This window comes from Danio rerio, chromosome 5 (assembly GCF_052040795.2).
Source record: "Danio rerio strain M-AB ecotype USA chromosome 5, GRCz13ab, whole genome shotgun sequence".
NCBI classification, from domain to species: Eukaryota; Metazoa; Chordata; class Actinopteri; order Cypriniformes; family Danionidae; genus Danio; species Danio rerio.
In genome coordinates, this window is record NC_141025.1 from 46,493,855 (window position 1) to 46,519,581 (window position 25,727).

At 35.8% G+C, this 25,727-nt stretch overlaps 1 protein-coding gene and 1 long non-coding RNA gene across 4 annotated transcripts in view; one reads left to right on the forward strand and one right to left on the reverse strand.

Moving 5' to 3' along the window:
• dapk1 (death-associated protein kinase 1) overlaps positions 1 to 23,835 on the forward strand; it is a 142,439-nt gene extending 118,604 nt beyond the window's left edge. The window contains exons 20-27 of one of the 3 annotated variants that reach the window (XR_015490299.1): positions 292 to 508; positions 6,132 to 6,317; positions 6,611 to 6,808; positions 9,744 to 9,882; positions 11,458 to 11,578; positions 16,666 to 16,854; positions 20,790 to 23,048; positions 23,243 to 23,835. Coding sequence is in view for 2 of the 3 variants with exons in the window: in XM_087252104.1 (XP_087108230.1) it covers positions 292 to 508; positions 6,132 to 6,317; positions 6,611 to 6,808; positions 9,744 to 9,882; positions 11,458 to 11,578; positions 16,666 to 16,854; positions 20,790 to 22,058 (2,319 nt within the window). In the remaining variant the exon portion in view is untranslated. Of the gene's footprint in view, positions 1 to 291; positions 509 to 6,131; positions 6,318 to 6,610; positions 6,809 to 9,743; positions 9,883 to 11,457; positions 11,579 to 16,665; positions 16,855 to 20,789 lie in introns of all 3 variants that reach the window. The other 2 variants (XM_087252104.1, NM_001099990.3) reach the window with 2 other exon arrangements.
• LOC147844348 (uncharacterized) lies at positions 10,252 to 15,971 on the reverse strand. The gene is made up of 3 exons (XR_015491708.1): positions 15,125 to 15,971; positions 14,014 to 14,930; positions 10,252 to 12,154 (listed from the first exon to the last, which is right to left on the reverse strand). It is a non-coding gene; the product is annotated as an uncharacterized LOC147844348 (long non-coding RNA).
• Positions 23,836 to 25,727: the final 1,892 nt, after the last annotated feature.

Below are 25,727 nucleotides of genomic sequence, written 5' to 3' on the forward strand. Positions count from 1 at the left end.
TGATCTACTTCTCAAATGTATGGTTTGTATATACTACAAACTTGACTTCAGGTTTGGAAAGATAATATCCTTGGCATTCACTTTCATTCCGCGGTTTGCTCTTTGCTTTGGAAGTGGATTAAGCTCAGTTGGCAGACTCGGAATACCAGCTATTAGGTGCCTATAAATTACACTCATTAGAATGCGCCACACATTCTCAGTCACATTACCATTATGTCAGTAGTCCATATGTCATGTTGTAATGCCACTGGAATGTGTTCATTTACATGCCCTTTGCGACTGGGTTTACAGGACAACCATAAGAGCATTTACATCCAGCAGCTGCGGCCTACACAGACCCTCCAACATCGCCTCAAACTCAAGCTGTTCGGCCATTCTGGAGCAGGGAAGAGCACTCTGGTGGAGTCCTTGAAGTGTGGCATCTTGAGGAGCTTCTTCAGAAGGAGGAGGACCAGGCTGACCAACCCTGTCCGACACCCAGCCTCGCCGGTCACTTCCAAACCTGCAGGTAGGGGCATGTGGTTTCCCTCTGGATTTAACACACCTACAATGCTTTGCATGAATTATAATAGTATTGTACTTGTACATGAGTATTTTTATAAATAATACCTTGGTTTAAGAAAAAAAAAAAAAAAAACGTGAAAGCGCACCGTGATGGGTATCAAGGGGATACCAAACTAACAAGATGATTATTATTGTCTTTGTTATTATTATTATTAATAATAATATTAATTCATTCATTTTCTTTTCTGCATAGTCTCTTTAATAATCCGGGGTCGCCACAGCGGAATGAACTGTCAACTTATCCAGCATTTTTTACGCAGCGGATACCCTTCCAGCCGCAACCCTTCTCTGGGAAAATTATTATTATTATTATTATTATTTGTGATTGGTTTACATCAAGTAAGGAATGAAGTATTCACATGGGAAAATCACATTCAAAGTCAATACAAATGTGCACAGGTGAATTAGCATCACGCTCCACAAAATTCATTAATTCTTTGCCATGAATATTCAGAATTTGTCTCAATTGCATCTACATTTGGTATGGGCCCAACCAATTAGAAGAGAGGGAATGACACACCCATTGATATCTAAAGCAGGTCGCACACCAGAAGCGCCGCTCGGTGACGCACAGCATCGTGCCACACAGCGCCATGCATTTCAGTTTCTATCAGGGTACAAACACGGGCACCGCACCCAGCCACGACTTAGGACACTTTTTATATCTCTGCCACTCCACAGAGTGGCATCTGATTAGTTTTATTTTAAATAGCATGTGAATGTGCGCGTCTGTTGTGCAATACTTTCAACTGTCATTTGCGCGCCGTGTTACAGCGCTGAGCGGCGCGTCCGGTGTGTGATGCCCTTAAATCTGTTTTATTTATATTTTAAATTCATTTCGAATAATTATCAATATATGATTATATTGTTGTCAATCAGCACCATGCAGGGTTTGTACAGTAATTAAATTAAAATGCATGTTCTCCCCGTGTTCGCATGGGTTTCCTCCAGGTGCTCCGGTTTTCCCCACTACTCCAAAAACATAAGGTATAGGTGAATTGGGTAATCTAAATAGTTCGTAGTGTATGAGTGTGTATGGATGTTTCCCTGTGAGTTGCAGCTGGAAGGGCATCCTCTGCATAAAACATATGCTGGATAAATTGGCGGTTCATTTCACTGTGGCGACCTCAGATTAATAAAAGGACCAAGCTGAAAAGAAAATAAATGAATAAATAAATTAAATTGAAAAAAAAAAACTGGTTTGAAAAAATAGCAGTGTTATGTGGACAGGGCCTAACTTCCATTGAACTGTAAACGGTCAATGGAGTTTTTTTATGCCTTTCAAATAGTTAATTTATTAAATATTAAAAGACAACTTACTTGAACTGACAAATGACTTTCAGGAGACCAGGAGTACTCCCACCAAAACTCAAAAAGAGTCTTTCTGCTGGATTATTACTGATGCATATTGAAAATTCTACTGCAGAAAATAAAAAGATAAAATAATCTAGAGGAGCAAAGCACTGTGAACTCAAAATAGATTTTTTTTTATTATTATTTGTATTTTTTTTATTTTTTTTTTGCATTGATGCTGTAGTATCGATATGTAGATGCTTTAAAGCTACTAATTTGGTATCAATATTTTTTGAAAAGTATCAATATTTTAAATATATTAAAAATTTGGCTGCGTGAGCACTCATGACTCTTTCATGACTGGTCAGACTGTCATGAGAGTGACCATGTGTATGTATTCTAAACTTAAATGCTTTTAAAACTGTTAAAACATGTGCAGTTAGAGCCTTTTAAAAGAAGAAATCAATGATGTGAATGTGCACACATGCACGTTTTGTATAAAGTTTGTGTATTTATTTATTTGCAAAGTTACCATTATCTTGAAAAATGTTATTCATCTATCTTTATCTTAACTATCTTTATAATTTTGAAAAAATGTATTGGTATCATAAGGCATTTTTAAAGGTGGAGTCACCAATCTCGAATATCAAGTGTCACATTAAATTCATAGCAAGAAAAAAAACATTTAGGCTTAGCAACTCTGAGAATAACGTCTTTTTCCCGTTGCCCTCACTCATTCCCAGATTAACACAAACACACGTCATATGTCTATCTTTAGATGGAGGAATCTCATCACTGTAATGTGTTACCTATGAAACAAACTTTTTTCCCTCTCACAAATACTGCCACAGCCAAACTGAGAAATCCGTCCCAGGGTTTCTGTGAGAAAAGTTTGTAGAAAAAGCAAAGTTGAGTGGAAGGCGTTGATAGTGCGAGACATATGCAGAGCGGTGTGACTAACACATTTGCTGGGTTAAAAAAAAAGTTTGAGTCATCTGACTCTCTCGTGTTTTTTCTCCCAACTAAAATTGCTCTTGGCATGTGTTTGGTTTTGTGAAGTTTTTTTATTTTTTAATTATTATTTTTTTTTTGGCTGGACAATTTTAATTATGTATACATAATAGAGGAGAACAGATCATGTTTTTAATTCATTAGCAGATAATATCTTGAACCACTGCAAAAATCTTGTTCTGTTTGGAAAAAGCTGGTATCTGGCCTTGAGCAAAGAGCGCCCCCATGTGGTGGGTTTCCACCAATCATCAAAATTTTGAGCTACTTTTCATTTTTGTCTTGTTTTTTTAATTTGTTTGTTGGTTTTGCTGTTTTTCAGATTAAATTTTTTGCCTTTTACAATGAGTTAAGCAAAATTGGCAAATATTTTCACTTATGTTTCTTTATTAAACATCTACTATGGTATTCTTTAAATTCATTTGTAACCTAATTCAATGAAGATATGATTATATTGTCAGTCAGTATCATGCAATGCTTGTGGAAAACCTGGAAAACTCATGGAATTTTAGAAAACCCACAAAGTTTTGGAAAATTTGTTGGAATAAGTTAATAAATATGTCTATATTTTTGAATATAGGTTAGTTGGCTTTACTTCAATGTGATTGAACAATGACAATAAAACTCTCACATTAGTGCTGTGCAAGCCTTATCTAAATACATTTTACACATATATAAAATCTTATTTAAACTAAATAGATTGTTGCGCGTTTAGGATATGCTGTAATAAATTCAATCATGCTTCTTGTCTTATTATTTACCACTTACGCATAGACATTACATGAAACATTAGGTCATCGTGACAACTTACTTGGAAGTCTTGTAAAAGTCATTGGGTATTCTAGGAATTTCATTAGTAAAAATGTCTATGAAACCTGATCATGGTATTATCATAACTAAAGCTTGCATTTGAACATATTTCAGGTGAAAACCTAAATAAACAGAAATGCATTTCAACTGATCAACTCACTTTAAAACAAATGTCGTTACCAAGTAGAAACACCAGTCATGCAATGATTAAACTGCTTGCTTGATTTTTAATGATGGAAAAGCTTGGACATTAACTGACTTGGATCTTTAAATCTGCTCAAGCAGAGTGAATAAATCTTTATTGACTTTGGAATAATTTATTAAAATGTTACATGTTTACAGACAGATTCTCCAATGTATCTACTTATTTAAATGTCAATCAGATTTTGAATATAAAAAAATAATAAAACATAATTCAACCATAGGCAAACCATATGAAGCATAAATGATTAATTCAATGTTTGTCTGTGTCTTCAGGCTGTGTATAGTCTCTAGTTCACCTCACCTCCAGAATCTTCATGTCCAAGTTATTTGTTCTTGTGTGAGGTCACTTCACATCACATCCCCACAGGCTGAAAACAACGCAGTCTGTTCCATAAACAGAAATGTTCCAGAAGTTTCCCTCCAAAGAGTCAAACGTTTCAGTTTTTTCTTTATATCACATGAACACTTCCCAAGAAGTTCAGTCGATACAAATAACATAATGTATTGTTTTAGAAGTGATTCTAAACTTGTATGGACACCAGATAAACATTTTCAGATTTTTTAAAATGCTTTTTAATGTTTGCATTTTTTTTATATGTTTTTTTTTATTGTTATTTAATGAGTGCACATTGAATAAGCAGAGATAAATAAACTGATCAACTTATTATAAATGAGTAATAATGTGTAATTTGGGGTCAGGCCATACTTTTGTATTATAGCCTGCTTTATTTCCTATAGAAAACATTATGAACAAAAAATGTGCTTGTTTACTTAGTTACTTCATTAATCTGAAAATACAAATTTTATTAATAGGGCCAGTGTTAATACCACAGTGGGGCAGTGGGTAGCACAATCACCTCACTGCAAGAAGGTCACTGGTTTAAGCCCCGTCTGGGTCAGTTGGCATTTCTGTGTGGAGTTTGCATGCTCTCCCTGTGTTCAACTGTACACCAGTACTGTTCACCCAGTACTGGGTTGTGGCTATAAGGGTATCGGCTGTGTAAAACATATTCTGAATAAGTTGGCGGTTCATTTCACTGTGGCATCCCCTGATTAATAAAGGCACTAAGCTGAAGGAAAATGAATGAAATATAATTATAACAACAATAAAGGATAATAATAAATCATAAAAAATATCAAGTATAAGAATTAAATGTGTGTACATACCATGTTATGTGAATACTTTGCTGTAAATATGAAAAGCAAAATCTGTAAATATGATAAAAAAAATTAGAAAAAGGGAACATACTATTTTTTATCACTGTCCTAAGATATTTAACAAAATAGGTTAACATATAGTGCAAAATACTAAACAGCTTAAAAAATTATAATAACTCCCTGTAAAAGTTTTTTAATACTGTGGGGGTCCCTTTTTTCTGAGCAGTAAATCTGCTTTCCTTCAGAAAAATCCTTCCATGTTCTGCAGATTCTTCAGTTTTTAGAATCTTTTGCCTATTTGAACCCTTTCTAGCAATGACTATGATATCTAGATCCATTTTTTTTACACTGAGGACAAATGAGGGACTCAAACACATCTATTGAAAAGGTTCAAAGGCTCATTGATGCTCCATTAGAAAACACGATGCATTAAAAGCAGTGTAGGGGGTGAAAACTTTCAAACAGGATAAAAATGTCCAATTCTGTTTTCTAATATAAAAGCCCAAATACAATCCTACCTTCAACAGATTCTTCTAAATCTTTTTTCTTTCTTACTTTATTTGTTTGTGTGGATGTGATTTTAAATACGTTTTCTTTAATGCAAATCATTTAATACCGCTAAAAAGAGAACGAGTAAATCAAACTGAGTGAAGTGCTTGATGGGTAAAACATAGGTATAAACCAAACTGATTAACTTAGTAGATCTACTCAGCTTTAGATGTAGGTTGTTAGTATGTGCAAACTTTTTTTCTGATTTTGTTGAAATGTCTTTATTGCTATACTGTCCTTCAGAACCAACACATTAATATAATGAACTAACTGGTTCCATGTAAAATTCCGTGTAGTTGACCAGCCTGATTTCTTGAGGAATAGTAACTAGTTTTGCGTTTTGTCAGTTTAGTGGCTAAATTGTATGAATTCATTTGAAAATGTTTGATTCTTAAAAGGAGGCATGCCACCAAACCCACTCGTAAACCCAACCATCGTTGGGGGAAATTGTACTAAATTGTATGAATGAGATTGAACAAATTCATACAAAAAGTTATGAATTGCTGTGAGATACCATTGAGTTGAGTCTTTCTGTTTTCCTGCAGTGTCTGTGAGCATCTCTAACCTGTACCCGGGCTGTGAGAATGTGAGTGTTCGGAGCCGCAGTATGATGTTTGAGCCCAGTTTGACCAAAGGAGTGCTGGAAGTCTTCAGTCCTGTTCATAATGCTCTCTCCACGGCTGACGACACTGCCACTAAAGCCATCGACATCCAGAACGCCAACGTCAACGGTGAACAAGCTCTTCTTTGATGAATCGAGAGATCAGCAGTCTGTTAAAGCATCATAAATGTCTATTCTGTCATATTCGCCACGCAATGTTTTTTTGATTGTCTACAGATTAAACCACTTTTATACAATGACTTGCATAAATAGCCTAGTAAAGCCTTTAAATGTCACTTTAAGCTGAATACTAGCGTCTTGACTAATAATCTTAGTTATTACATCTATGTTCAGAAAGGTGTTGAAAATATTCTCTCCGTTAAACAGAACTTAGAATTAAAATTTTAGTTTGTGTGTTTTTAGGTGTTGGAGACTTCAGTATATGGGAGTTTTCTGGCAATCCCGTCTATTATTGCTCGTATGACTACTTCGCTGCCAATGATGCCACAGCGATTCATCTGGTCTTATTCAGCCTGGAGGAGCCCTACGAAACTCAGCTCAACCAGGTCACATTCTGGCTGAACTGTCTGAAGGCTCTCACGCTGCCAGAGGACAACATCGGTATGAGTGTGTGTCCTGACACTTAAGAATAAATGTATGGATTTTTTCCCCCTCCTTTTCAGAGGGCTTTTCATTACAGTAATTGCAGACATCGCCTGAAGCTGTGAAGTCTGTGATTAAGAGGTTGTAAGAGAACTTGTACTATGTTGCTGTGTTAAAGTGTGTATCTGTATCTATGTACGTATGTGTGTGTATATTTATAGGGGTACAAATGATTTCGGGCTTATATATATATATATATATATATATATATATATATATATATATATATATATATATATATATATATATATATTTTTTTTTTTTTTTTTTTTTTTTTATAATTTCTAGTCCAAACAAAAAAAAAACTTGCTGGTTGAATAAAAATACCTTAAAGTCAGAATTTTCCAGTGGGTATATACTTGTGGTTGTAGCTGGATTGAAACACACCATTTGCCCTTATTACATAAATAGCTAAGTATATACGACAAACAAAACATAATTTATTTTTAACAATAATTTAATTTATTATGACACTGCTATACATTAAACCATGGTTAACAGTGTATTTAAATCATTGTTTCTTTTCTTTTCTTCAAAAAAAAAATTAAAATAAAACATCCACAATGTCTTTTACTTTTATGCTATTTAGGAGCCATGTGCACCCAATGTGCAATAGATTAACATCATCAAATTAATAAAATAATCAGCAAAAGATAAATAAAATGTCAGAAAAAGGAATAAAAAAAGGACAGATCTCTAAAAACTATCATAATTACAAGATTAAAGCTGTAGATTATTAAGGAAAATGCGTTGATTAACCATTATGGTGTGCATATATTTTGCAGCCAGTTTAGACCAGTCATTTTGTCCTTTTTGAGTATATAGGAACTTTTTCGAACTCGTTTAGATTAAAAAGAAAAAAATGTTTGATGTTTCTCTCGCGTGCAGTCAGCTATGAAGCCAAGCGAAAGAAGCCAAAAAGAGCAATGAAAACCCCATCTTTCGATTCAAGTCTACCTCAGAATTTTTTCAAAAAATGCTTTGAGATGGACGTGGAGCCTTACGAGCTGCGGGAGGAAGGGGCTTGGCCAGCAGAGCAGGGGAAAAAAGAGGAGAGCGAGCAACTGTTGTCAGTTGGCTCACAAAAAGAAACAAACCATGAGGAGACCTATGATTTTATAGTTCACAAAGTTAAATGCAAAGAAATAAACTATAAGTAATTTAATGCCCTGCTACATATGTTATTAGTAATTTCATATACACTTACCCACAATTTGTTAAATCATTATCAAGTCCACCATCCTCCAACTAGCTGACAATATTAGCTGACAAAAGCTCAAAACTACCCAGTTTTCACGACAATTAAAGTTAACAGGTGCTAATGGTTCTTAACTGGTGCTCAACACAGACAAATATGTTAAATTTTCAAAAAAAGTACTCTAGGGTGTCTTGAACCTTGAAGTAAAACAGTAATGCAAATGATTAATGACAGCTTTAGAAAGCAAAAGCCGAATCCCGGACATTTTAGGAGATTTAGAAACCCAGGTAGGATGAATTTTTTTAAAAGACAAAAAGACTCTATGGGTCTGCAGAGACTGTGAAAATGTTGACAGGTCTCGCACACACAGAACGAAACAGGTAAACGAGAGAAGATTTTTTACTACTTAATTGATTGTGGATGTTTAGTAATATTGGGGGGGATACAAAAAAAGTGTAAAATGACATTAATAATAGGAAAAAAATTGTCACTAAATATACTTGGGCGGCCGTTAATAGTGTGGGAAGTACTGCATCATGTACTGCCTTTTATGATAACTGTAAGAAACAACAACAAAAAATGATCAGCTGTAAAATACAATTTTCTCATCACGCTATAACTTTGACAATAGGCCTGTCAAATGTGTACAGATTGTTTAAGCACATTAATTGCATGCTATCACATTAATGTGAAATACTAAACACAGAGTAGACGCAACAAAATGTGGCTTTAGAAATATTGCCAATATTTAGCTAGCTTTTTCGTACAATTGAGTTTGTCAATCTGGCTGAGATAGGAAGGACTGCATTCGCACATTTACTCACTACCTTTATTATTCTCTATACATACACACTAGATGGATGTGTTGCCGTTTTGCATGCCATCTGCACCATGTTTAATATGATCTGACAAGTTAAATGTTCCTTTGTCTCGAGTTCCTCCAGTCTATTTTGTTGTTGTGTTTGCATCGTGCTAGAAAGCAGTTTCTGATTCAGTTCTCCAAAAGAGCTTACTATTTTTAAATGTAATAATTTGTACTTAATTAAATAGACAGGCCCAGTGACAGAAATGAGCTGATGCATGCAGTTTTGTTCTCTGTGTTTCACTGTTCTCCATTCTGTACGCTTCATTGATTCTGTTTTTCCTTTTCTCATTCTCGTATCTCTCAAAATCTTCCTGCTAATTTCAGTCTAGTTTGCCTTTGTAGTGATGCTTGATAAAATTCTGAAAGTAGGCACATACATGGTGCTATGATAATGCCCAAAGAGACTTCATTGGAGTTTACTTTGTATCTAGGAATCTAGTGTTTTGCAAATAGTTCAGAATAATGCAATGAATTTAAAGGGTTAGTTCATTGAAAAATGAAAGTATGTTATAAAAAGTCACCCTTGTGTGGTTTCGCTATCCTGAGACCGTAATCCAGAACACAAATTAATTTATATTAATTTATGTATTATTTATTTGATGAATTCTGTGAACTCTCGCATCCCCCAAAAGTCCAGAGATGTTCAAACTAAAGTCTAGAAAAGGGCTTTGATGCTCTCAGAATTCAACTTCATTTGTGTTCTGAAATTGAATGAAAGCCTTGGATGTTTGGAATGAGAAATGAATAACAAAATTTTCATTTTGAGATGAACTAACCCTTTAGAGACATAAGGAACAGCGACTAAGGCTGGTGTTCTGTTGTATTTGCAGCCTTTGGAGGGAAGATCAGGAATCCTCTGCGTGTGGTTCTGGTGGCCACACATGCTGACATTGTGAATCTGCCCCGATCGTTTGGAGGAGAGTTCAGCTATGACAAGGAGAGATCTCTACTGAAGGAAGTCAGAAACAGGTGACTGAGTCAAAATAAACTGAAGCTGCGACACCTCCGGTCACAAGTCACAATTTACACATTTAAAGGGATGTGTACCAAGAAAAAAGCAAATTCTGTCATCATTTATTCTCCCTTCAAATGTTTATGAGATTCTTTCATCTTCTGTTTAACACAAAAGATGTTTTGAAAACCTGTCACCATTAACTTCCTTTAGTGTTTCTTTTTCCTCTTTGTTTTTATTTTTCATTCCTTTTAAAGTTGTTTTAACTCATTTTTATAATTTTTTTTATTTTTGTATTTTATGTTTCTTTTATTCTTGTTGTTTTTGTTTTTATGAAATGTGCTGTATAAGTAAATTTGCCTTGCCTTATTGTAGAAATTATTGAATTATTATTTAATATATACAGATCGAGTCAGAATTATTAGCCCACCTGTTTATTTGTTTCTGAAGAGAAAAAAGAGATTTTTTCAGCACATTTCTAAACATTAATAGTTTTAGTAACTCATTTCTAATAACTGATTTATTTTATCTTTGCCATGATGACAGTAAATAATATTTTACTAGAGATTTTCAAGACACTTCTTTACAGTTTAAAGTGACATTTAAAGGCTGAACTAGGTTAATTAGGCAAGTAAGGATAATTAGGCAAGATATTGTTTAATGATGGTTTGTTCTGTAGACTATTGAAAAACAAATATAGCTTAAAGGGGCTAATAGTTTTGACCTTAAATGTTTTTTTTAATATATATATATATATAAACTGCTTTTATTCTAGTCGAAATAAAACAAAGATTTTCTCCAAAAGAAAAAATATTATCGGCAATACTGTAAAAATGTTCTTGCTCCGTTAAACATAATTTGGGAAATATTTTAAAAAGAACAAAAAAATCAAAGGGGGGCTAATAATTCTGACTTCAACTGTATATGCTTTAGTGTTTCACAAAATAATGAAACTCATAAAGGTTTATAACTAATTAAGAATAAGTAAATAGTGGGTAAATCTTTATGTGAAGTATCTCTTTAATAATGCAAAAGTTACTAGATTAACCCATCTACATGTCTACATTTGTGTGTGCAGCTGTATGTGCGCTTTCTATGCGTAATGATGCACAATGCATTGTAATCCAAATTATTTAACACAGTTGAAAGGGGAATGATTAAATCAAACTGGCTAAAGTGATCTGATGGGTAAAACATAATAGTGAAACATTACAATAAGCTTGCATAGGTTAATGCTTGCTATTGTATTTACTAACAGGAACAAACAGCACATGTATATCAGTAATTATTCATCTTTGTTAAAGTTAGTTTATGGAAATGCAGTTATTCATTGTTAGTTCATGTTAAATCACAGTGCACTAACTAATGTTAACAAGCATAATTTTAGATTTTAACTGCTTAATAAATGCTGTAGTTCATTGTATTGGTTCATGTTAATAAATACAGTAACTGACAATAACTAATGAAACCTTATTGTAAAGTGTGACCAACATATTTACAAGCCAAACTGATAAACTTATTAGATCTACTACTTTGAATGTAGGTTGTTGTGATTAAACTGATTTCATCATGATCATTTCTTTTTTTGGCAGGTTTGGAAATGATCTGCTGATCACTGAGAAGCTCTTTGTCATGGATGCAGGAGCGTCCAACTCTAAAGACATAAAGCTTCTGAGAAACCTTCTGTTTGAGCTCCGCAGCACCATCATTTCTGTAAGATTACTTTCCACCTGCATCATGATCATTTCATTAGCCTGAATGTAGCGTTCTCATTTAACATCTTGAAGCCCTCATGTTTAAGCCTTGAAATTTCAAACTACAAAAAATGAATCAGATGGACACAAAACCTTCTAGAAGTGTTGCTCAATTTAAGTCTACTTTAAAAAAAAAGTATTCATCAGTCACAAATAGTGTTGATAAACGATTAATCATGACTTATTGCATACAAAACAAGTTTCTTTACATATATGTATATGTGTGTAGATATTTGTATATACATGTGTAGAAAAATGTGTGTGCATGTATGTGTAGATAAGTGTATTTATGTATAAACTTCTAAGTATATACATGTATGTGTGTGCATGTAAATATACATAACATATTTACACACAGAATACACATATATGTAATAAATGTCACAAATAGTGTCGATAAATGATTAATCATGGCGATTAATCAACGATTAATCATGACTTATTGCATACAAAACAAGTTTCTTTATATATATGTATATGTTTGTAGATATTTGTATATACATGTGTAGAAAATGTGTGTGCATGTATGTATATACTAGGGATGGGAAGATTAACCGATATGTATCGATACGCGGTCATGCGCGTGCACGATGCGAGTGCATCGGTTGAGCAGCAGAGGATGAATGAAATTTTGGAAGCAAATCGAGATGCATCGGTTTTTGCGAGATGCATCGATTTTTCCGAGATACAGCTTATATTTTTAATATAGAATGTATTTTTTATTTATTAACAAGTGTTGTCGACCTGTTTTTGGCGCATAATTAAATCGACCTACATAAAGTAAGCCTTAGCAACGGATTTGCGGATGTGCACACACTACAACTCAGTGTATCAGGTGTGCGGCTGAAGCTAGTGGAGCGCGCTCAGAAAGCGCGAGAAGCAAAACAAACATTTTATTCCCCACTGAGTTTTAAATCTAAAGTATGGCAAGCAACATTATGGATTTAAGGATGGACGACATGACAGGACAGATGCAATTTGCAAAATGTGCCGCGCATCTGTAAAATACGCGGGCAGTACGACTAATCTGAAATCTCACTTGAAGCAGCGCCACGGTGTTGTTGTGAAAGCATCTTCCAGTGTTTCTGCATCCCCGGCTTTCGCACTGCTTCAACCAGCTCCAAAAGTTGTGAGAAAAGCATTGCAAGTTTTTTTTCCATGCGCAACAGTTCTGCTCGCTCTACGCCAATAACGAATGCTATTGCATTGTTCATCTGCAAAGATATTCAGCCTAGTGTCACGGAGAACGGAGGTTTTAAACACCTCCTCCTGTTAATTTTTATTTAATTATAATAATAATAATATTAATAATAATAATGATAAAAATAATTGGGTGTCACGGTGGCACAGTGGGTAGTTTGACCACCTCACAGCAAGAAGATTGCTGGTTTGTTATATTTGTATTAGCCTGTTGTTTACAGTGACAGTGATGTTTCAAAGCAGCATAACACTGCTAGTTCACAACCTTAAGTTTTGAATAATCAGTGGCAAAATATATCTTTGTAAAACTTGTTTTCATAGTTGAAAAGTTAAATCACAATTCTTGTTGTGCAATGCTAAATGTATTTATGTTGAAAGAGTGCAAATATATACATACTTTTTTAATATATATTGCACTTATACATTCTGTTTATCTTGAAAATACTTAAATAATATGTGCTATATGTTCTAAAATGGCCCTCTACTGTAAACTAACACTCTCCCTGCTGAAAAATCCAGCTTAAACCAGCCTAGGCTGGTTGGCTAGTTTTAGCTGGTTGACCAGGCTGGTTTTAGAGGGGTTTTGGTCATTTCCAGGCTGGTTTCCAGCCATTTCCAGCCTGGTCTTAGCTGGTCAGGCTGGAAAATTACCAGCCAAATCCAGCTAAAACCAGCTTGACCAGCCTGGTTTAAGCTGGATATAGCTGGTTTTGGCTGGACTCCCAGCTTGGCTAGGCTGGTCAAGCTGGTTTTAGCTGGTCATCTCCCAGCCTGACCAGCTAAGACCAGGCTGGAAATGACTGGAAACCAGCCTGGAAATGGCCAAAACCCCTCTAAAACCAGCCTGGTCGACCAGCTAAAACCAGCCAACCAGCCTAGGCTGGTTTAAGCTGGATTTTTCAGCAGGGGGCTCTGAGAGAAGAGCCAGTTTGTAAAAAAAAGTCTTGGTTTTGCTTGGTTTATAAATAATCAAACTCATTCAATGGCACAGCATCCTCTTTCACATCATCTCATAAACTTGATTTAATTAGTTAGTGCTGAAATATCGCATCGTATCGTGATATGGGTGTGAATCGTATCGTGTTGCATCGCAATATGTCACAAATGTATCGCTAATATATCGGATCGTATTCTTTGTATCGAGATGCGTATCGGATCGGCATTATAGCTTAGATGCCCAACCCTAGTATATACAGTATGTGTATTTATGTATAATCTTCTAAGTATATACATGTATGTGTGTGCATTTGAATATACATAACATATATACACACAGTACACACATATATGTAAATAAACACCTATACCTGATGATTAGTTATGATTAAATATTAAATGGTACTACGGTAATCACTAAAAAGATGATAAAAATACTAATGACTAAAAACTAAGGTCTTCAATGAAATTAATTGGGTAAAATGTGTGAGTTTTGTTCTGAGAGTTTAATCTCTAAATTTAGGCCTCCTCCTCTTTACTGTACCACATAACCAGAACACACATACACACATTTTCTTTGTGAAAAAACACATTTTCAAACACATTCAGCTCAGTGAGACCCTCAATCTCCACCTACAGCTCTCTCTGTTTCTCACTCCTACACATACCTGGCTGTTTATTTTGTCTGGATTTTGATGTATATTTTAGAGGAAAATACTGTTCAAATTATTCATCTAGCTTTCATTGGTCAGTCAGTGGTGGTTTCGTTTCTACTGTTACTCCTACATTTGATTAATGGGGGAAAGAATATTTTGTACTTCTTGTATATCATCTGGTAGTTTTAGTAGTTTTAATATCATAGGTCGTTTTCATTTCAAAACCATCAATGCTAAAACATTGGGGAATGTTGTCCATGTTTAAATAATACTTAGTCTCATAATACAGAGAAATCAAAATATAATAAAGATCTAACAATTTGCATAAGCAAAATATTTCACCAGTTACTGGTTTGCACATTCGGCATTAAAAATTTTGCTACAGGACATCAAATTGCTGGGATATAATATGAACACAGAGAGTACAAAGTAATATAAAGCTGAAATATTTCTGAATCTTTGATTTATCGGTCACACTTTACAATAAGGTTCATTAGTTAATGTTAATTAATGCATTTACTAACATGAACAAACAATGAACAATACATTTACTACTGTATTTGTTCATGTTGGTTAACGTTAGTTAATGAAAATACAGTAGTTCATTGTTAGTTCATGTTAACTCATGGTGCATTAACTAATGTTAACAAGCATGGACTTGGATGTTAATAATGCATTAGTAAATGTTCAATTATGATTAACAAATGCTGTACATGTGTTGTTCATGATTAGTTCATGTTAGTAAATGCATTAACTAATAAACCTTATTGTATTATACTACTTCCAATTCCATATAAAAATATCATCATTTAGAGGGTTTTCTGGCCACTCAAAGTGTTTTACACTCATCTTCTTCCACCATCAGTGTGCAGCATCCACCTGGACGACGTGACAGCAGCTGTTTTGACCGCACACTACACACCAGCTGATTAGTGGAGAGGAGATAGAATGATGAAGCCAATTATGATATGAGGAGGGTTAGGAGGCCATGATGGACAGAGGCCAGTGGGCAGATTTGGCCAGGATGCCGGGGTTAAACCTCTACTCTTTTTCGAAGGACATCCTTGGATTTTTAACAAGCACAGAGAGTCAGGACCTCATTTTTACCGTCTCATCTGAAAGATGGCAGTATAGAGTCCCCTTCACTATACTGGGGCATTAGGACCCACACAGACCACAGGTTGAGCGCCCCATGCTGGCCTCACTCACACCAGTTCCGACAGCAACCTAGCTTTCCCATGTGGTCTCCCATTCAGGTACTGTGCTTAGCTTCAGTAGGCGACCATGGGAGAGTTGCAGAGAGCTAGCTGCCGGCTAATTAACATTTGATTCTCCCTGAAGGACATCAATGATAATGCTATTAAATGATTACAGAAATAATATTATTATAGAAATAATAGAGGATATAAATATACATTTGCATAATGCATAACTGCGCCAAGCAGTCTGTGCAAGAAAATGTTCAGTCTGCAGTCTAAAACTGGCAGAACTCAAATAGATTAATATAAATAGTGTAAGTGTACACAAGACACTTTTCTTGTAAAAAAGGTGTTTGTATCTAAAAACTAAGTAAAATTAGCCATAATTTGTATTTTAATAGACACCTGTTTGTCCATGAAAATTAAACAGTAAAGTAATGTGTTAATGTTCGTGATCTTGCATTTATTGGTGCAAACTTGTTACCTTTTGTGTTATATATTTTGTTTTATATCTGCTGAAATACCCTATCAGTGGATAATGCTTAATATCCCTTGAAACACTGAAAACTAAAGTAAATTTATATTTAAACTAGATGTAATTGAATGAAATATGCACATTCGGTTCATTGAAGCATGTATTACTCAAGCTAACATTAGCAAAAAAGGTTAACCCCCCGATTGTCAATGTATAATTCGCACACTGTTTATATGCCATTTTCAGTGTTATCCATTTAGGAGAGCATCTTTGTAAAAGCTGTGTCTCCACGGGACAAAAAATGGTCTCAGTGGTCATAGAAGGTCAAAACATAAAGGACGATATGTTTATACATATCAAGATTAGTAAGATGTAGCCAAAGGCAGTTAGGGATCTGTTCTTTTGATTTGTCCCACAGAGTAACTACCTAGAAACCACTCAGAATCCCCTAGCAACTGCAAAGAACATGTTAACAACCTCTCAGAAAGACTTGGCAAGCCATTGACAAGCACACGCACACACAGAATATCTCCAGAAATTCAGAAAATACTAATCTTCTTTCTCTCTGTTGTGTTCGCAGACCTGCAGGCCGATGACTCAGCTGGCAGAGAAGCTGTTGTCCACTCTGCCTTCCTGGAGGAAACTGAACGGGCCGAACCAGCTCATATCATGGCAACAGTTTGTTGTGGATGTGCAAGAACAAATCAACCCTCTAGCCAGCGAAGAGGATCTGCGGGGACTGGCTTCACAACTTCACAGCATGGGAGAGGTGTGTGTGGGCGGCCCAGAGAAAGTGTCAGATTTTGTGTGTGTGTGTGTGTGTGTGTGACGGTGAGCAGATGAATACATAATTATGCATATTTGAATTATGGGTATAGTGCTATTAGTACAAAGGGTGTTTTTGGTGGTTACAGTATTTCAAGCTGTAAACACTAGTATACAGTATACTGTTTTCATTGTACTTATGGTTTTTTATACTGCTTTCTTTTCATTAGTTACTAGTGCTTGTTCTTTTGGTACTAAGACATTTAAGTTATACATAGATATACGTATAATACATATATGCACTCACCACCCACTTTATTAGGTACACCTTACTAGTAATAGAAATTACTAGAAATAGAAATATTCCTCAGAGATTTTGGTCCATGTTGACATGATAGCATCATGAAGTTACTGCAGATTTGTCGGCTGCTTATCCATAATGCCAATCTCCTTTCCACCACATCCCAAAGGTGCTCTATTGAGATCTGGTGACTGCCATTTGAATACAGTGAATTTATTGTCATGTTCAAGAAAGCAGCCTGAGATGATTCATGCTTTTTGACATGGTGCATTATCCTGCTGGAAGTAGCCATCAGAAGATGGGTACACTGTGGACATAAAGGAATGGACATGGTCAGCAACTATACTCTGGTATCCTGTGGCATTGACACAATGCTCAATTAGTACTAATGGGCCCAAAGTGTGACGAGAAAATATCCCCATTACACCAACAGCTGCAGCCTGAACCGTTGATACAAAGCAGTATCTTCGGTTGTCAAATTTTGGTGAGCCTGTGCGAATTGTAGTCTGTTTCCTGTACTTAGCTGACAAGAGTGGCACTTGGTGTGGTCTTCTGCTGCTGTAGCCCATTTTCCTCAAGGTTGTGCGTTTAGAGATGCTCATCTGCATACCTTGGTTGTAATGATTGGTTATTTGAGTTACTGTTGCCTTTCTATCTCCTTAAACCATTCTGGCCATACTCCTCTGACCTCTGGCATCAACAAGGCATTTGCGCCCACATAACTACTACTTACTGGATATTTTCTCTTTTTCAGACCATTCTATGTAAACCCTAGAGATGGTTGTGCGTGAAAAATCCCAATAGATCAGCAGTTTCTGAAATACTTATCTGGCACCAACAACCATGCCACGATCAAAGTCACTTAAATCACCTTTCTTCCCCATTCTGATGCTCAGTTTGAACTGCAGCAGAACGTCTCAACTATGTCTACATGCCTAAATGCATTGAGTTGCTGCCATGTGATTGATTGATTGATTGATTAGAAATTTGCATTAATAAGCAGTTGGGCAGGTGTACCTAATAAAGTGGCCGGTGAGTGTGAAAAAAAAAAAAAATATATATATATATATATATATATATATATATATATATATATATATATATATATATATATATATATATATATATAGTGAGAGAGGATACTAGCATCCAATAAACTTTAAATGTTATTTATTGAATAGGTACTATTTACTTAAAGATATCTGAGGTCTGACTGTCTTAAGTTATAATAAGAATGAGTTTATAAAACATTTGTACTAGTGTTTCATGAATAAATGCTATTATTTAATCAATTAATATATATATATATATATATATATATATATATATATATATATATATATATATATATAATAGGAATATCTAAATATTACTGTGTAATTATGGGTAGTAATAATTATAAAATATATAAATCAATTTTAGTAGATCTTAATTGCAAATTCTTTATTCTAATAAATGCAGTAAGTACTAGTATCTAATGAATAAGTACTAGTGTCTATTTGGTAGGTACTAGTATGCAAAGGATGAGTACGATCTAATAAGTAAAAACAGTTATCTAATAAATGAGTACTAGTACCTAAAGAATAAGCACTAGTTGTCAACAAATATGTACTAGTTCTTAATGGAATAGATATTAGCCTCTAAAAATGTATGTACTAGTAACATGAAAATAGATATGTGTATGGTCTATGAATTCAATGTTAAATGGCTCGCCATATATGCACTGTATCATTAATTAGAATTATTATTTTCATGCATTCTGCCCATACACCCCCGCTATTAGTGCCACATCTATTATTTCCAAACCACTCAAAGCCTACAATGCAGAGCATCTGCAAACATGTTTTTATGTGGTCCAAATGAGTTAGTGGGTGTCATCAAGAGAATAGGGGCCTTTTCAGTCTATTGACCACCCACAACCATTACAGCAACAGTTTTGCCGATAGAGAGAGCAGGTGAATGAGTCATTCTTATCAATATTAGTCATTTGTGTTTCAGCAGCAACACTTAAACACATTTTACTGAATGTTTTGATGTTGATGGGCTAAAATGCCAGGCGGTGATTCAGCTTTATTAACATTTTAGCATTCACTTACATAAGACACTTTGATTAGAGGGCTTCAGCTCCCCTGTATTTAACCTCATACCCCTTCAAATCTGTTATGTCATTTGTTTTCAAAGAATAATTCACCCAAACATGACAATTCATGTGCACCAGAATTAAGCTATTGAATATGTTAAAGCATCTTTTGCATATGATAAAATGCTGTGGAATATTAAGGACTGGGTTTCAAAATCACACTTAAGAATTGAATTTCATAAAAGGATGGAGTGTGTTTGCTGCATTCTGGATATTCTGAAACTGTGAGATGAACAGACTGGGGTCAAGGGGTTTAAAATAATCTTCATAACTAATATACCTACATAATAATAATAATAATTATTATTATTATTATTATTATTATTATTATTATTATTATTATTATTATTATTATTATTATTATTATTATACATTTAATAAAGAATTATCTTCTTGAGAAAGTGACCATCTCTTAATAATGACAGTTTAGATTTGGGTTAGAACATCTGCTAAAGTGTTGTGGAATCCACCTGAAGATCTGTTCACACCAGTAAAGATTCAGCACAAACATTTGGTCTTGTCATATGATTTTGTCTTTTTATATGTAGAAAGCACCAGGCAGACTAAATGAAAATGCGAAAGAAAAGCAGAAATACTGAAGAAAAAAACCCTAGTTTCTGACACCTGCTTGTCACAAAGAAAAAGAATCAAGCAACATAAGCATCACCAATTTACTAGCGGCCTCTATAAACATGTGACCATGAACATGCAGTAACTGGCTAACAATGGAACTTGTTTTGTGCACCTGTATATAAAATAAAAGAAAGAAAATCCCATTCAAGGTGTGGGAATTTTCATGTTAGACCGATCAGATTAAATTTAAACATATCTCGATGTCTTTTATTGCTAATTTCCACTGAGATGTACCATAAAATATGGTTCAGTACAGTTCACCCTAATCAGGTTTGCACTTCCACTGCCAATATTACCCTTCGTTGGTTGACATGGTGTACTCCAGAAAGATGCTATCAAAGACATTCTACAGGATGGGTCATTTATATGGATACACCTTAATAAAATGGGAATGGTTGGTGATATTAACGTCTTGTTTGTGGCACATAAGTATATGTGAGGGGGCTATTTTTCAAGAAGGGTGGTGACTATGGTGGCCATTTTGATGTCGGCCATCTTGGATCCAACTTTTGTTTTTTTAATAGGAAGAGGGTCATTAGACACATCAGACTTATTGGTAATTTCACAAGAAAAACAATGGTGTGCTTGGTTTTAACATAACTTTATTCTTTCATGAGTTATTTACAAGTTTCTGACCACTTAGAAAATGTGTTCAATGTGCTGCCCATTGTGTTGGATTGTCAATGCAACCCTCTTCTCCCACTCTTAACACTGATCGCAACACCGCAGGAGAAATGCCAGCACAGGCTTCCAGTATCTGTAGTTTCAGGTGCTGCACATCTTGTGTCAGCAGAAATTAGCCATTATTGAGAATCTAAGACATTTACTTGTTCTGAATCCTTTGTTTTTTCCTTCTTCCCACCAGATTAACATCATGCAGAGTGAGACAGTCCAAGATGTTGTCCTCTTAGATCCTCGCTGGCTCTGTAGTAACGTACTTGGCAAGCTTCTCTCAATTGAAACCCCCAAAGCAATCCACCATTATCGCGGCCGATACCGTGTAGAAGAGCTCCAACACCTGGTCTCCGAAGGCGACATCGATGAACTTCTCCAAGTCCTCGACGCCATGGACGTCTGCGCCCGCGACCTGGCCAACCCAGGAATGGTGGACATCCCTGCCCTCATTCGCACAGGTGGCCTGCAGCATACCTGGACAGACGAGGAGGACGTGGAGGGAGAGGACGCTCTGCTTTACGGTGGAGTCCGTATGGTTCCTGTGGAGCACCTGGCACCCTTTCCTTGCGGACTTTTCCATAAGTTACAGGTGAACTTGTGCAGGTGGAGCCGCCAGCAGAAGCCTGAGGTGGAGGCTGATGATGTGAGGTTGTGGAGCGGTGGCGCTCGCATCGGACTTGGTGGTGTGGAGGCTCTGGTTCTGCTTGTGAACCACGGGCAAGGCATGGAGGTACAGTTACGAGGACCTGACACAGATCCGGGACGCTGCTATGCTTTGTTGGACACTCTGTGCGGCATGGCTGAGGGTCTGTTAGCTGCTACTTTGCCCGGTTTGCTTACCGCCCGACACTATCTCAGCCCTCAGCAACTGCGTGAACACCACGGCCCAGTCATGCTTTACCAGCCGAGGGACTTTTTTAGAGCTCAAGCGCGAGGTGAGAACGCTCTGTCGAACACCATGGGTGGCTATCGCGAAAGCTTTGTCAGTATCGTAGCATTAGGATGCATTCATGTCTACAAACAGGGCAACCTCGGTGGCGAAGTGGCTGTAGCAGAGGTCAGTCTTTTGGCTCGACGTAAGCTCTGCCGCCTGCTAGACCCGCCTGATGCCCTGGGCAAGGACTGGTGCCTGTTGGCCATGAACTTGGGCCTTAGCGAACTAGCTGCTAAATACAGTTCTGGCATCAACGGGACTCCACCAGCAGACCCGCTTTCTCTCCCTAGCCCTACAGCCACACTCCTGCAGGAGTGGAGCCAGAGGCCTGACTCAACCATTGGTGTTTTGGTTGCAAAGTTGCGAGAACTTGGCCGTCGAGACGCGGCAGATTTCCTGCTTAGAGCTGCACCAGTGTTTCGGGTGAACTTGGAGATTTTGGGCACCCCGTCTGAGCCCTACAGCCCCGTGTGTAATGGAGGAGGCACATCCTACAACTCCATCAGCTCCGTCATATCTCGTTAGGACGTCAATGGGGCAATGGAGAAAACCGTGCAATTGACCAGCAGTCTGGTGGTCGGTCTGAAGCTCGCTGGTGTCCTGAGACTGAAGTATTTGAGTCAGATACTCTACTCATGTCCATTTTGTTGCCCTTCGCGATTTCTGAATGTTCATCCATGGTGTCTGAAAAGGTGCCGATGTAGGTTTTGGCTTTTTCTTTCTGCAAAGCTTTTATCTCACATTCCCAAGGTTAAACTGCAGACGGCCTTTCTCAAAAATGTCCTTAATGAATGAAAATTCTGCAATTTGCAGCTACTTTTATATATGTTCAGTTGATATCGGGGGGATTATTCGAAATTTGTTGCCCAAATGATGGATCACTAAGTGCTTGGCAGTTTTATTTTAATAAGTGACTCAAGCTATTGAGTGCCTTGAAGATGGTGAATTATTGACAAAGAGCCATTCTTGTAGATTTACGAATTGGACACGCAACTCTGCAAGTGTTTCTGTGTTTACCTGTCTTATGAAGCTTTTAATGACATATTCAACGCAGCAATAGATTCACGCTTGCTCTCAAACCCACGAAGTCCATTGGGTAGATTAGATTTGCTACCTGAACATTGTTGTACTTTTTTCAGACAGGATTTTATTGGACTTACGAAGCACAAACAAACTAGACATTCCTTTAAAAGTTAAATACACGGTACATTTAACGCCTTTGTCTTATTCGCAATCACTTTGATGAAATATTGCAGTTCAGACTCCCTGTCCAATGGAAATATTGAATTATTCCAGGCACTTACATGACTCAGTCTCTTCATAAGCATGATCTTTGTTACAGTTGTTCAACCGTTATTCTGATAGATTCAGTTTTAACATTTACACTTGTGTGCTTAAGACTACATTTATTTTAAATACATAGTTGTGTATTCATAACACTGGAAATTTAATCATGAAATACTATTTTAAGGGATCTAAACTGGGCAAACATGAATGTTTACTTGTGCTTTGAAAGCATTAACTGCAAAGCCATTAAAGCAGGAGTGTCCAAACTCTATGCTGGAGGGCCGGTGTCCTACATAGTTTAGCGCCAACACACCTGCCTGGACGTTATTTGGATATCTAGAAAGAGCTAGATTAACTGCTTCAGGTGTCTTTAATTGGGGTTGGAACCAAAATATGTAGGACACCAGCCTTCCAGGACCGAGTTTGGGCACTCCTGCTCTAAAGAGTTAAAGGAATAATAAGCAGATTATCTTGAAAGCAAATGTAGTGACAACTTGAAAACTGTGGGTGGCAGCAAAGACTCTGTTACAGTTGAAACACATGCTATAACTCTTTTGCTCTGGAAAATAAATAAGGTAATGAATAAATAAATGCAGACAATTGTTCCATATTATATTTTGGAACAAATTTATCCTCCAACACTTCATCATTTTCCTGGCAGGCTTTAAAATAAGTTTGTTTGTTTGTTTGTTTCTAAAAGGGAATCAGGCCTATTGTGTTCTCTCATTCCAAAAAGGCACATTTTTATATTGTGATTGAGTCAATGTATTATGGAGCTCTTTCTCTGTTTAGCTGTGGTTAAGGGTCATGATTTCCCCTCGTAGGACTTTAACAGGGTAAATCAGAGAGGAAATGATCCTGGTGTATTTAAGACTTGTACAGTCATCTCTTTGCACAAGACCTTCACATTATTTCTCTATTTATGTTACGTTCGCATGCCTCCAGATGCCATGTCCTTAATACTTCCCTAAACTTTACAGTGTAATACATTTTTTATAATAAATTGTTTACTCAATGATTTGTTTCAGCGTTCTTTTTGGGGAAGCAAATATATATACAGTTGAAGTCTGAATTATTAGCCCCCCTAAATTATTAGACCCCCTGTTTTTTCCCTAATTTCTGTTTGACGGAGAGCAGATTTTTTTAACACATTTCTAAACATAATAGTTTTAATAACTCATCGCTATTAACTGATTTATTTTATCTTTGCCATGATGACAGTAAATCATATTTTACTAGATATTTTCCAAGACACTTCTATACAGCTTAAAGTGACATTTAAAGGCTTAACTTGGTTAATTAGGTTAACTAGGCAGGTTAGGGTAATTAGGCAAGTTATTGTATATTGATGGTTTGTTCTGTAGACTATCAAAAAAATATAGCTTAAAGGGGTTAATAATTTTGACCTTAAAATGGTTCATAAAGAAAAAAAATTAAACTGCTCTTATTCTAGCCGAAATTAAACAAATAAGACTTTCCCCAGAAGAAAAAAAAAAATTATCAGACATGCTGTGAAAATTTCCTTGCCTTGTCAAACATCATTTGGGAAATATTTAAAAAAAAATAAAAAGAAAAGAAAAGAAAAAAAATCAAAGGGGGGCTAATAATTCTGACTTATTAGGGCTGTGTGATTTAGGGAAAATATCTAATTGCGTTTTTTTTTTTTTTTTTTTAACAGATACTGCTATTTCGATTTGATTTGCGATTTAATTTTTTAGTCGAGCTTCAGCTTAGTAATCTGTATTGTAGCTTCTTACTGCTTAAATGCAGCAAGTGTTAGTTAAAAAAAGAAACTGAAAAGAAATTGACTAAACTTTTATTTATTTTTGTTTTTAAATATTCTGAAATGAAACTCATTTTCACGAAATGACCCTGCCTTCCTGTAAACAAGTTGAACTCAAATTAGGGAGATGATGTAGCTTATTATTCAAAAAAAAAATAATAATTATAAAAATACAGAACACTCAGCAAACTAACATGACTTTACCTCCTTGTGCTCTTACATATTATCTGTTTTTGTTCAGTGTCTTTGACTTTGAAACCAAAATATTCCCATATTAATTTGTCTATTAATTCTTCTGAAGCAGAAAACTGCATCATCCCACTTGTTCACGCTTTCCTATTTGTTTGTTTTTTTAGTTGTTGCTAGATCAGGTATGTTTGCGGCCAGAAGTTAACGAAAATGATTTATATTGTTTATTAAGTTTCCCATTTATTGTTTTTTATTAACGTCTACCTCTAAACCCTACCCTAACCCCAACCGTCACAGCAATGTAAAAACAGCAGTTGTACTGAGTATTATTTATGTTATCTATTGAATAACCTAATAAATTGTATTTTTTTTTTAAAGTTTACCCATACCCTAACCCTAAACCCAACCATCACAGTACTGTACAAATATTAATTATTGTTATTCATTGTCATAAAAATGCTGCTATATTGATGTGCATATCGCACTTCCGGCCTACCATGTATCCTAGACTTTACTAGACTTTACTTAGTTCGATATACTGTGTGTGTGTGTGTGTGTGTGTGTGTGTGTGTGTGTGTGTGTGTGTGTGTGTGTGTGTGTGTGTGTGTGTGTGTGTGTGTGTGTGTGTGTGTGTGTGTGTGTGTGTGTGTGTGTGTGTGTGTGTGTGTGTGTGTGTGTGTGTGTGTGTGAATTTTCTGGTAATAATTAAATCAGTATTTTTATTTATAAAGCATTATTCCTAGTAACAAAATTGTTTTAAAGAGAAGAAGAAAATCTACAAATGGCCTTTAAAAACTTACCACATAACAAACAGGACAAATGCATCGATTTATTTATTTTTTTATTAGTAGGATACTCTTTTACTTTAAAAACCAGTCCAAAAACTAGTACACCCAAATGTATATGTTATGGAAAAATATTAAATACAAATTTTA